Source organism: Poeciliopsis prolifica, unplaced genomic scaffold (genome assembly GCF_027474105.1).
Source record: "Poeciliopsis prolifica strain line A6 unplaced genomic scaffold, Auburn_PproV2 SCAFFOLD005, whole genome shotgun sequence".
Lineage (NCBI taxonomy): Eukaryota > Metazoa > Chordata > Actinopteri > Cyprinodontiformes > Poeciliidae > Poeciliopsis > Poeciliopsis prolifica.
In genome coordinates, this window is record NW_026562380.1 from 2,836,066 (window position 1) to 2,848,338 (window position 12,273).

General features: G+C 39.8%; 2 protein-coding genes across 2 annotated transcripts; one reads left to right on the plus strand and one right to left on the minus strand.

Annotated features, from left to right (window-relative positions):
• Positions 1-68: 68 nt before the first annotated feature.
• On the minus strand, positions 69-6,367 carry LOC129360110 (delta-1-pyrroline-5-carboxylate synthase-like). Its single transcript, XM_055030207.1, has 17 exons — positions 6,233-6,367; positions 5,612-5,727; positions 5,173-5,324; positions 4,931-5,080; positions 4,722-4,826; positions 4,473-4,631; positions 4,234-4,324; positions 3,544-3,668; positions 3,301-3,445; positions 3,136-3,209; positions 2,953-3,046; positions 2,338-2,558; positions 2,124-2,261; positions 1,861-2,056; positions 1,221-1,342; positions 852-1,134; positions 69-726 (listed from the first exon to the last, which is right to left on the minus strand). The coding sequence occupies exons 2-17, from the start codon at positions 5,706-5,708 to the stop codon at positions 545-547; spliced, it is 2,334 nt and encodes a 777-aa protein (XP_054886182.1). The 5' UTR covers positions 5,709-5,727; positions 6,233-6,367; the 3' UTR covers positions 69-544.
• A 1,081-nt stretch (positions 6,368-7,448) lies between these two features.
• Positions 7,449-11,078, plus strand: LOC129359540 (E3 ubiquitin/ISG15 ligase TRIM25-like). Its single transcript, XM_055029165.1, has 6 exons — positions 7,449-8,081; positions 8,913-9,008; positions 9,092-9,325; positions 9,624-9,646; positions 9,745-9,878; positions 9,972-11,078. The coding sequence occupies exons 1-6, from the start codon at positions 7,497-7,499 to the stop codon at positions 10,556-10,558; spliced, it is 1,659 nt and encodes a 552-aa protein (XP_054885140.1). The 5' UTR covers positions 7,449-7,496; the 3' UTR covers positions 10,559-11,078.
• Positions 11,079-12,273: the final 1,195 nt, after the last annotated feature.

Genomic DNA, 12,273 nt, shown 5'->3' on the forward strand with positions numbered 1-12,273 from the left:
TTATTGCATAAAATGAATAATGCATTTGCATTTATATAGTCTGATAAGAACAAAGTACACACTCATGATTTAAGAACTGTACACCATATTTATTAAATTATCTCTGCAAAGAGGACAGCAAAAAAAATCTGATCTTGCACAAACAATACTTGCAGTGGTTTACAAAGCAAAGGGAGACTTTAAATGTAAAAAAATAAATTAGAAAATCACAGCTGAGCCAATGATCATTTTTTTAAATTCTTGTTACAAAAATGACTAAGTACAAGGGGAAATGAGCTTCACTTCATGTCTGCATTATGCATATCTTTTTTTGTTGCCGTTCTAGCAAAATGTATGTTTTGTTGATGATTCAGATTCACAGGATTCAGGACTGGTTCACACAATTAGGAAATTGGAAATCTACAAATATCAACTGCAAATCTCCTGCACTGATTTAATAAACTCAGACAGGTAAGCAGCTAAAGTTGAAATGATAACATTTCACACAAGACTCTAATACACTCTTTCCAGACAACTGTCGGTTTGGCTCTAGCTGGGAGGTCTCCTAATTAATATGTCCATGAGGGACCGGGATGCTCTCGTGGAGATATTTCATACTGCCTTGCTCAGAAAAGTCTGCCACAGTGTGCCCCTCTCCTCGAAGGACCCATTTGGTTGTGAGGAGTCCCTCCAAACCCACTGGTCCCCTGGCATGTATCCTTGCTGTGCTAATGCCAACCTCAGCTCCTGCAGGGATTAAAAAAAATGTAAAGAAAATTTGAAAAAGATGGAAAAAATCAATTATTTTGCACTTGAAAGCATTGTTTATTAATAAAGAGGTATATAAAAGGCATGCTTGATGTTTTGCTCACCCAGGCCAAAGCGGTATCCGTCGGCAAAGCGAGAGCTGGAGTTCCAGAACACGCAGGCACTGTCGACCTGCTGCAGGAACTGCTCGGCTGTTTCCTCGTTCTCTGTGACAATGACATCAGTGTGGGAGCTGCCGTATTTGTGAATGTGGTCCACAGCGTCCTGCATGCTGTCTACCACCTCGATGCAACACTCCAAGTCCCCGTACTCTGTTCGGAGAGACTTCACCTCAGACGGGCTAAAGGTTAAGTATGATGCAAAGCGAGGACCCGCGTGAATCTTTACCTGAAAAACAAGAATAATTAGTGAAACAAAGAACCAAACTACCTTCCTAGTGGAGACCAGATTTGGTGTCAGTGCATGTTTCTTACTTCTTCTGTCCTCAACATATCAATGATCTGGTCGAATAAAGGAGTGCGCAGCAACTCTCTGTGAATAAGAAGGGTCTCCATGGCATTACAGGCAGCAGGATAGTCACATTTGGAGTCTCTGACTGGAACAAAAGAGTCTCCATGTTCATTCAGCAACAAAATGTTCACCATTTTAATAAAAGTTCTAGCATTTTCATCTTTTACTAAATGACAATCACAAACTTGTGTTATTGGGATTTTATGTAAACATACAGACAGAGCTACAATATCCATGGTTGGATCAAAATTATTCCAGTGTTATAAAGGCCTAGTCAAAGACCAAAACAAGCTTAAATTGTTTTGCGAAGAACAACAAAGATTTAAGTCTCTAAAATTACAAAACTGGTAGCGATATACCCCAAAGATTCTGCAAATTATTGTTTCAGAGACACTGAAAACAAAACCATGCCCAGACCAAACACATGCCTGAATTTCCTCTTCATTCCTCCCAACTGTTCTGTGTTGGTTCTTTACATAAAATCCCAATGAAACACAATGTAGTTTGTTGTAAATTGGCAGAAAGTGAAAACGTTTCAGATATATGACATTTAAACAAAATCCCAGAATGAAGACTTTTCAGCTGTATGCCACTAATACATACCAACATCAATGGCTTTGTCCATGCTGGCTTCACTGTCAACATAAACATGGCAGACACCCTCACTGTGGCCCAACACAGGAATGCCCTTGGCTGCTCTCTGAATGTCTCGGACCAGCTCAGAGGAACCTCTTGGAATGATCAAGTCGATCATTTTGTCCAGCTTGCATAAATCCTCCACCTCCTCACGCGTGCTCACCTTTATAACATTTTACATTTTAATGCAAGTTGAAAATTAAGGATGTGACTGAATAAACAAGCCTTACCAGCTGAATGGCATCAGTTACTCCATGAATTGAAAGTGCTTCCTGTGTGAGTTGATGCAGGATTTTGTTGGTGTTTGACGCTTCTTTGCCTCCTTTAAGAAGCAAAGCATTTCCACTGGCAATTGCAAGGGCCGATACCTGTAGAGTTTTTATAATACGTTGCAACGGTTCTGATCATCCAAAATTTACAGAAAAGCAGAACAGTTGGTTCTACCTGTGGGAGGCAATCAGGACGTGACTCAAAGATGACCAGCAAGACCCCGATGGGAACAGTGATTTGCTCCAGCTCCAGGTTGTTAGCCACCCTGGTCCGCCTCAGCACCCGACCCACACTGTTCCCAGAAGATACGGCAAGTTGGCGCAAGCCGATGGCGAGGCTGTTCAGCTTAGCAGTAGACAGACTGAGGCGATTGATCAGAGGCTGCGACAAACGACCTGAGTGCAGAGTGATTGATTATTTTAAATATTGTTTGAGATGTACCAATTAATACTGTAAAGTCCCAATTCACCTATTATTTCAGGTTTATAAAGCACATAAACTAATGGGTGTACTTCAGTGCAATTTGTTTGGAGTTTAATGACCAGAAAAAAAGGTTAGTGACATGTGTTTTGACACAAAAATGTAGAACATTTTGAAGTAGTCATTTTTTTGTAGGTTTTAAAATTAGTTTGTTTTTTAAAATGCATGTCACATTCTTCAGAAAAATGAAAATTGACATTGGGAGATCAGATTTGAAAGAAATTCAGACAACAAAGAACAATTCTTGGTCTAGCTCTGACTGAAAGGAATAATTTTTCTTTCAGTGTCAGCAGCAGCAATGAGCTCTACCTGTTGCTAACTCCATGTCTTTCCTGTTGGCACTAAGAATCTCATCCTTCTTTTCTGTAAGCAGCTCAGCAAGACAGCAGATGATTTCTGCTCTCTGCAAACACAAGCATTGTAATAAAAAAAAATTAAAAACACACGTCTCCTAATAACTCCTCATTTCGGTGATATCTTTCACCCTCATACCTGTTCAGGGAGTAAAGAAGCAAGTGTCCGTCCAGCGTGCCGTGCCATCTCTGTCTGCTGTTCCACTGTCGGCCCTGATTGTGGTCGATACATATAAAGATCAAAATTAAATGCACATCCAAAAATAAAGATCAAGTACCTTATCCATGTGGTTTCAATAAATACCTGCAGGTTTTACTTCGGAGAAAAAGGTGCCAACTTTTTTCCCTTCAACAATGTCTGTGATGACATGGCCTGTGACTTTAGGATCCGTGCCATTGGCGATGACAACAGAGGTCCCTCCTTGCAGTGCCCAGAGGGCTGCTTTCACCTGATCCACATCAAATACTTCGTCAGAACTTCGTCATTTTTAAAGCCAAGATCTTCCTTTTTTGGAATCAGAGATAACAGATTGTCTGTAGTGCTCACCTTGGCCTCCATGCCACCAATGCCGACTCTGGACTTGGTGCCATAAGTGATTGACTGCTGGTCCCCAGGGTAGAAGATGTCAATGAGCTTAGCATCATCGGTTCCAGGAGGACTGTCATACAAGCCTGCAGGACACAGTTTTACACATTAAAACTTTGACTTTGAGTTAAACTAAGGATGTTTTAAGACTTTTACGATCATTTTAAATTTAAAACCTACCTACTTTACGAAAAATCTTAAGACACCCAACTACTTTTAAACAGTAATTTTCTTCAAGGGTAAACTTGGAGATTAGTGAAATGGACGAAATTATGTACAATTAGAAACATCAGTCAGTGTTAATAAACCAAAAGATTCAAGTTGGAGCTACAAAGATTAAAATTACTTCTTTTTCAGCACCACCGTGAATCCTAGCATACATCCAAAATGACAACAGATTGCTGTCAGAAAATAAAGTTTTAGGTTGGCCCTGTTAGAATTCAGCACTAAATCTGACAGAAAGAAAAATTGTGGTTTCACCTGAACAAGTATGTGGACAAGGGAGCCTGAAAGATCTGGAGAACTTTTAAAGAGCAAAGGGGGGAAATATCTTCAAGTCAATATGTGACACACTGACAAGAGTGAATGCTGAAATTAATCGGTTAAATGTCATTTTTTTGTCAACAGCAAACATTTCCTTCTTCACTGTACCTTGAACATCAGACAGAGCAATGAGAAGATCAGCTTTCATCTCGACAGCCAGCCGTGCAGCCAAGCTGTCATTGTCTTTTATGCTTATGACCTAAAATACAAACAAAAACTTATTCACCTAACATGTCTCTTAGTCACACATTAAACAAATACTCGTGGTCAGTAAATGGGACAGCACAAAAATGAGCATGCAACTACCACTTTTACCCATTCTAGCATGCCCAACAAACAGTACTCACATTCACCCCCTGTAGGTCACTGTTGGGAACAGGGGGTGGCACAACGGCGTCATTGGTGTTGATGATAGGCACGATGTTCATCCGCAGCAGCTCGTGTAGCGTGCTGTTCAGGTTGCGACGTTTCTGCTCGTCGTGGAAATCCAAATTGGTTACCAAAATCTAAAGAAAGAACAGAAATAATCACATGTAAGAAGCTTTTCAACCTATCTGCTGTTGGTTGTAATCTGTAAAGAAATGCCAAATACAAACTTGTGCGGTGCAGATGCTGTACTGGGTGAACATAGCTTCATACAGAGCCATCAGACCACTTTGTCCTGCAGCTGCACATGCTCTGGCCTCTAAAACTGGAACGGACTGAGTTAGAGAAATCAGATTAGAAGAGTAAATCAAATATCTAAACAGCGGATAAGAGTAATTTATAAGTGAAATTTAATTTGTGGTGCGAAAGGATTAGTTACAATGTCTTTGAGTTGGTTCTGTCCAGAGTGCAAGGCTTGTCTGACACTCTGAGACAACAGAATCTCATGTCTGAGCCGCTGCTTCCCAAAAGCCACAGCGCCGCTTGTAACAATCATCATTTCCCGGCCTTGATTCTGCAACATGGCCACCTTGTGGTACACACAAAACACTACATTCAGGTTTCTATTTGAAAAGCGACTCTCCAATAAAACGTCTGTCATGACTATGTCTGTAGCATCACCTGCTCCACTATGGAGGCCAGCCGTCCCAGCGCTAGGCCACACTCGTCGCCTCGTGTAACCACGGCGCTGCCCAGTTTCACCACGATGCGCTTGGCCTGCTTCAGCTCACTGCGGTGGGCAAACGATTTTCCATGGGAACGTGGGAGAAAAACTGCAAGACAGAAGAGACACGTTTTAAAAATGTGAGGGGCATTTTTAACTCAATACATGAAATTTTGAGAATCACAAGTCAGAAATATATCTCTATTCAGTTGATGCTGTTATATGCAAATCGTCATTGCTGAAAACTTAGATGTAATAATTTTTTTAGTGAGTTTAGGGCAGCTGTACAGACTGATGCATGGATAAATTAAATGAATGGATAAACAGATTCAAATAAGCATCAGGAATAAAGCCTGGAACTATCATTTCCAGACGAGGACCTGGGTGGTAGCTTACATTTAGCCTGTGAGAATCCTCTGATGGAGACTGGACCGACATTGGTCTGCCGGATCCTGGATGACAGGCGAGAGCACAGAGCCAGCCTGGCAAACATGGCACAAACACCTGAAGACCTGCAGAGATGACCATACAAATCAATGTCAGGTTACAGTAACAGCGAAATAACCTCAACTGAGATACGCTGCAATTTTAGTCATAGATGGGCTGCATGAGCGTCAATCTACAACAGAAACATAACATTTAAATACGTTAAAATAGAAACTATTTGGCGGAGGAAACCAATAAGCATTATTCAGTTGTACTTTCTGGGAAGTTTGCTTTCATGCTCGGAATACTGTTTGCTGTCATAACTTGACACACTGACCCAAATAAGATGTTACCAGATCACTGAAATCCACAAAAAAGTTTTTTTTTATAAAAGTAAATCATATAATATATTAATTAATTATGCTTCAAAACTTAATAAATAAGAATACAACACCTGCTTAGCAAATACAACTGATGTCAACACGAACCTGCAGCGAGCTAACGTTAGCTAGCTTTAGCTACAGTTAGCTGCAGTTTCGAGACACTTAGCAGTAGCAGAAAGTTGTTTTATTTAGAAAAATAAGCTGTTACCTGACAGTGCGAAGAGTTAGAAAGCCAGCCAACACAACAGTGGTCTGCAAAGAGGAGACACGTAGTCAGTCAGTCAGTCAGTCTGACTGTCTGCTGCCACATCCACAGCCCACGTTGTTTGGAAAGAGAAGCGCACAGAAGGGATTCTCGAAAGGTAACTACGCATCTACTGGCGGCCAGCGACTACGCAAGAAATCTTATACGCTAAAGCAGCGTACGTTTAAACTACGCAGAAAAACACGTTCTGGACGGCTTCTGTTAATAAAGCAACCATTTAAAGAAACAGTAACGACTATTCTGTGAAGTTTGTAGCGATGGAAAGGTCCAGAGCTTATAGAACTGCAGTAAAGCTTAAGTTGACCACTTAAATTAAACTTTTTTTTTTTTTTTTGCATTGGTTGTACTTTGATATTCCATCAATTTCTTTTTATCAGAGTGTGCCAGAGATATGGAAACGCTGCAGTATGTCCAGGTTTCAAATTGGCCTTGGGTGCCTGTCAACCATTTTCTTTTCGAGCATGTGAAGATTATTTTAGTACAATATGTGTCTTTTGCATTCCTTGTTCCTTGTGTGTGAATTTATACTTTGAAATAAATAAGTAAAATAAGCACGATGGTGGCAGCATGATGCTGTGGGATTGATTTCCAGCAAGTTTTATTGATAATGGAGAATTGTCCTTTACCTTAATTTTTAAAAAACAAAGCAGGCTAATATTAATCTCTTGGATCAGCCTTCTTAAAGCTTCAACCCTGTTAAAGGTTTATGTGCCACACCTACAAGAGGGGGAAAACATATCAATTAAATAAACCTTGCTAATTCTGATGAGAAGAGTGCTCAAATGTTCAGCAAGAATTATGCAAAAATCGTAATGATGGCTAAAATAGCATGGTCATAGAGGCGGAACATGCTGGCAGACATTAAACCAAATATTAACAGGGATGGATGTTTAACTTTGAGCCAAACGTTTTTTTAAAATGACTAAAATTAAATTCAGAGGACTGTAACCTTGCGTTTAAGTATGTTAAAGACTAATTTAAATGTAATTTTCTCTACATTATTTTATTGGTTCTACGTTTTGGAAAGCAAATGTATCTCTCCTGGGATTGGGTGGTTAACAACAGCTCCTGATATCCCACCCCCCCATCTTTAGTAACCTGACACTATGAGTCTCTTTAGAGGCTTGTAAACATGTGAAACATTGATGAGCTGGAAGGTCAGGAGCACTGGGTGCAGAAGTCTGCCGTAACAGGTGAAAGCAGCACCATGGGGACTGTTGGCGAACCTTTGAAGTGTCCTGTCTGCCAAGATTTTTTCACAGAACCTGTGACACTCCAATGTGGACATGACTTCTGCCTCACTTGTATCCGAGCCGTTTGGGAAACAGATGAGTCCACTGAGGGTCCTTTTTTCTGTCCAGAGTGTCAGATATTCCTCCCACCTAATCTCACTCTGGACATAAACATAAGCCTTCAGGAAAAAGTAAAGGATTTCACTACAAACCAGCAACCAGCAGCAGCTGAGACCAATTCTACAGCAGAATCCTCTCCAATTATCCACTGTGACCACTGCATAGAGAAGCCATGTGTGGCCATCCGGACCTGTTTGACCTGTGACGCCTCGCTGTGCCAGGCCCACGCCCAGCTGCACCAGCAGAGGTCTGCCCTGAGGGAGCACACGCTGGTGGATGTGACCGAGGATCTGCTGTCGCTGAAGTGCAGGGAGCACCGGGATGAACTCAAGCTCTTCTGCATGGAGGAGAAAATCCCTGTGTGCTGTCTGTGTGTCCTGGTTGGAGTCCACAAGGACCACAAGGCATCTCAACTTCATGAAGCCAGCGCAGACTTTAAGGTAACATTTTTATTTAGTTTTTCTGATATTCTATTCTGCAACAAACTAAACTTTCTGATATTCTATTCTGCAACAAACTTCAGTAATTGCTGTTCTATTTAGTTTATCTATTTAAAATAAACTTATAATATGAGTGCAGAGGACTGTATTGTGCCAGTCCATACAATGCCACCTATTGTCCAATCAGTGCAACTTCACAATATCTTGCTAGTCTTGGAGTATGATGCCTTTTATGTAAAATAATTGATGGTGTTAATTAAAAACTAAGGATCCACATAAATGCAATGTTTAAAACAATTCAGTGAAATGAACATAACATAACTAACCATTTTTCAACCAAAGAGGACATCATGCACAGCTGGATATATTCTGTCTCAACTTTTGGCCACTTTTTGATTGTATTGTTTCAGAAAATAGTTTAACAGTAGTAATGTAGTTAATGTCAGTTACTCAGGTTTTGTTGTCAAAAATGATTCTTTTGCCAGTTAGACCAGCTATACATGGTACGGATAGTGTCTTTGTATTTTATATTGCTAAGTTGCAGCATGGTTGCAGGGTGATCCAATCACCAGCTCTGAGATCCTGAGTCCTTGAAATGGCTACTTTGACTTAGTATATGTTATTATTAATTTGTTTTGCACATACATATATTTATAAGTCTAAGTGCATGTCATCCACCTAAGAGCACAAATAAAAATGTTTTTGAATTGCACACAAGAGCAGAAAAATGAAGTTCACATGTTATATATACCAAATGAAAAGTAAAACATCCTGAATGTGGTTATGCTAATTTATAACCATATTCTGACTCAGTTTTATGTCTGTCTTCAGAGTATGTTGGTGGCTAATATGAACGAATTATTGAAGAGAAGAGGTGAAGCAGAGCACACCATCAAGGACTTGGAGTCACTTTACACACAAACTGTGGTACAGTCATTATGAGCCTATAATACAATCCTGTTTTCTCTTGCGGGCAGCCTTGCGTTTATGACATTTTAATTATCTTCCAGAACTCTGCTGCAGATTTTAGAGAGAAAATCTCAGACAAGTACAGCAGAATCCGTGTGGTTTTAGACGCAGACGAGCGTCTGATGATGCAGATTATAGATGCAGAGGAGGCGTACATGACAGACTGGCTGGAGGCCCAGAGGGGCATCACGGAAACTCAGATTAAAGAGATAGACAGATTAAGAGCCTCCAATAAAGCTCTCCTCCAGGAAACAAATGACCTGCAGTTCCTCCAGGTGAGTAAATAAATCATTGAAGTATTTTACAATGATCATTAAACCACAATGGATTAAGCCTGCTATGAATCAGACACCACTGGACCTGCAGTCACAGTAATCTAAAAAAGAGCCCATAAACAGAAACTGTTGATTTTAAGCATATGGGCTAGAGATTAGTCATAAATTCACTTTTGTTTTTCTTATGTGTGAATTTTCAGTTCTGTATGTACTTGCTTTTTTTTCCATCTTCAAAGTAACATTTCTTAATGTCGTTTTGAAATTGAACTAAAACTGATGACATGTTAATTTTTAACAGCAAATCAGATCACAAAATCTTTGGTGAGTATATTTTTACACATTATGGTGTGGTATATTTAACCTTTCTTTTGTGTTGTTACTCGTTCGCTTGGCACATTTATTTTCTGTTTTCTTTACAGTGATCCATTGGATTTTCCTCCACTGCAGGCCGTAAACAGGGATCTTTGCGACCATGAAAAGCTGAGAACCATTGAGAGGCTCGTTGATGATCTCTCACTAGCTCTGTCGCAGCACTTTCCACGAATGTGGTCATGTTAGTGATTAATTTAGGATTTCACAAGCAAATAATCATCATTTGCATAAATGTGGTGTTGACTGTCATTTTATTCTATGATTATTATTGCAGATCTAAGTTCACCGGCTTTAGATCCAAAAACAGCACATCCGAAACTAGAAATATCTCCAGATAAAAAACAAGTTTACTGGAGACGCCATCCTGCTGGAGACAGACCGAACCCTCAGCCTTATGACTCCCAGTTCAGTGTTCTCGCTCAGGAGAGCTTTACAAATGGCCAGCATTACTGGGAGGTGATTGTCCAGGACAAACCCTTCTGGCTGATTGGTGTTACCACAGGTTTGGTCACTAAGAAAACCAGTCCGGCTCAAAGTTCCTCCAGCCTTGGTGTGAACAGCACATCCTGGTGCATCTATCATGGAGATGGACAGTACCTGGCTTGCCACGACACACAAGAGAAGCAGCTGCCGGTAGCAAAGAGAGTCAGAAAGCTGGGCATACTGGCTAACATCCAGAAGGGGGAGCTGTCTTTCTACGATGCAGATGCAATGACTCTGCTTCACACTTTCTGTGTGCAGTGCACAGAGCCGCTTTACCCCATGTTCAACCCATGCATCGATATGAATGGAGTCAATAAGCAACCGCTCACTTTGTTCTGGATTAAGGATCCCTGGAATTGGGAAGAGGATGAAAAATGAATGATTTATTTCATTTGAATAATGCGGAAAAAATGTCAAGTCAAATAATTACTTGTATTTGCATGGATTAAACAAGGATCACTCAATCTATTTATTTAAGTATTAGAAGGTAGATATTTTCCTTCACTGTTTATATATTATGAATCTATTCGAACTATGCTTTAATTATATAGTTGTGTAACATTTAATAAAGTAAACACACCTGGAGAACTTACTGTGAAATATTTTCTTTAGATGTTCAACATCAAAAGTTGTACTTTCTTTGCCTTGATAATGTATTCACATTGTACTGGATGTACTGGACTTCATCTACATTTTGTCATATTACAACCAAAAGAAACGCTTGTGTAATTTATTCAGATTTTATGTGATGGGCTGATATTGTGAAATGGAAGGGGAATTTTGTTGTGTCACCTTTCAAAACAGCTACAGATTCAAATACAGTATGTCACATCTAAAAATGTAAATCTTTGCCTGGTCTTCTTTGCAAACTAGTTCAAACTCAGTCAGCGGGACTGGAAAGCATTGAGGAACACCAAGTATCAAATCTTTTATATATATTATTTGATAATAAATCAACAGAAAAGAAGGTTGTGACAGAGAGGGAAGACATACACAAAAGTCATTGCTGAACTCAAACTGTTGAGGACTGAGGTCTCCAAACATGGATCACGCACTACCCTCAAATGTCAAATCTTGAAAGTCTCAATTATATTTAGGTCTGAACTTCAACAAGGCCATGGTAAGCACGTGAATGCTCTGTGATTTAACCCTTGTACTGTAGTTCTGGTGGAAATTTAGATTTGCTGTCCTGCAGTATGGTGAACGTACGAGTCAGTCTGAAGTCTATTGCAGCTGCTAACAGATTTTCATTCAGACCCAATACTTAGGGTCCATCCATCTTCTCTTCAACTTACTATATTATAGGTAGGAACAGTCTTGCATCTCTTCTGCTGTTGAAGGTCTCCACCTCTTATGTGCTTATCATTTTGTTGTGCATTGCAGAAAGTACATGACTCGTGTGTAAATGTCTGGCCTGCTCATTTTGTAATCGCCCCCTCAGTTCATCAGCCCACAGTGGACAACAGCCTTCAGTATCAGATGTCCATGGCTTATTTTGCCTCTACAGTAAACAGTGCAGCAAGAGAGGTCAAATGACATCAACTGTGAACTTTGCCCCTGAGTTTCCAAAAACACTGATGTTACCAATTATTTGTATTTGTATAACATCTTGTTTTCTCTTAAGCAAATTTGATTAACAAGTCAGATTACAAAGGTGGTCGGCAAGTTTATAGGTTAGAAAAAGTATTTCAGCCCAGTTCAGAGCTGAATGCATTTAGGTCCAGCAGCACAAATCAGCATAAATTTTTTTAAAGATGTGTAAAAGCCTTAAAATAAACCCATCTTTCTTTCAGTGCAAAATTTCTTTCTCTGTTCTCGAGCAGAGATTTTTTTTTCCTTTTCTCAGCCAGTGTGCATTGTGAAAAAGCAAACATGTACTCATCCTGCCTTGTTCATTTCATTACAGTTGTGCAAAACCTGTCAGTTATTGCCCTCACAGTAAATACACTGAAAAAGAGAACAAGTGACCCAACTTCAATAAATTGCTTCAATTAGTGACAAGATGTTGAAAATGGTTTTTTCAATTTAAATCATTAAGTTGTCGAGTTAAATTCACATAAATGTATTAAGTTGGATAAACTGGTTTTAATTCA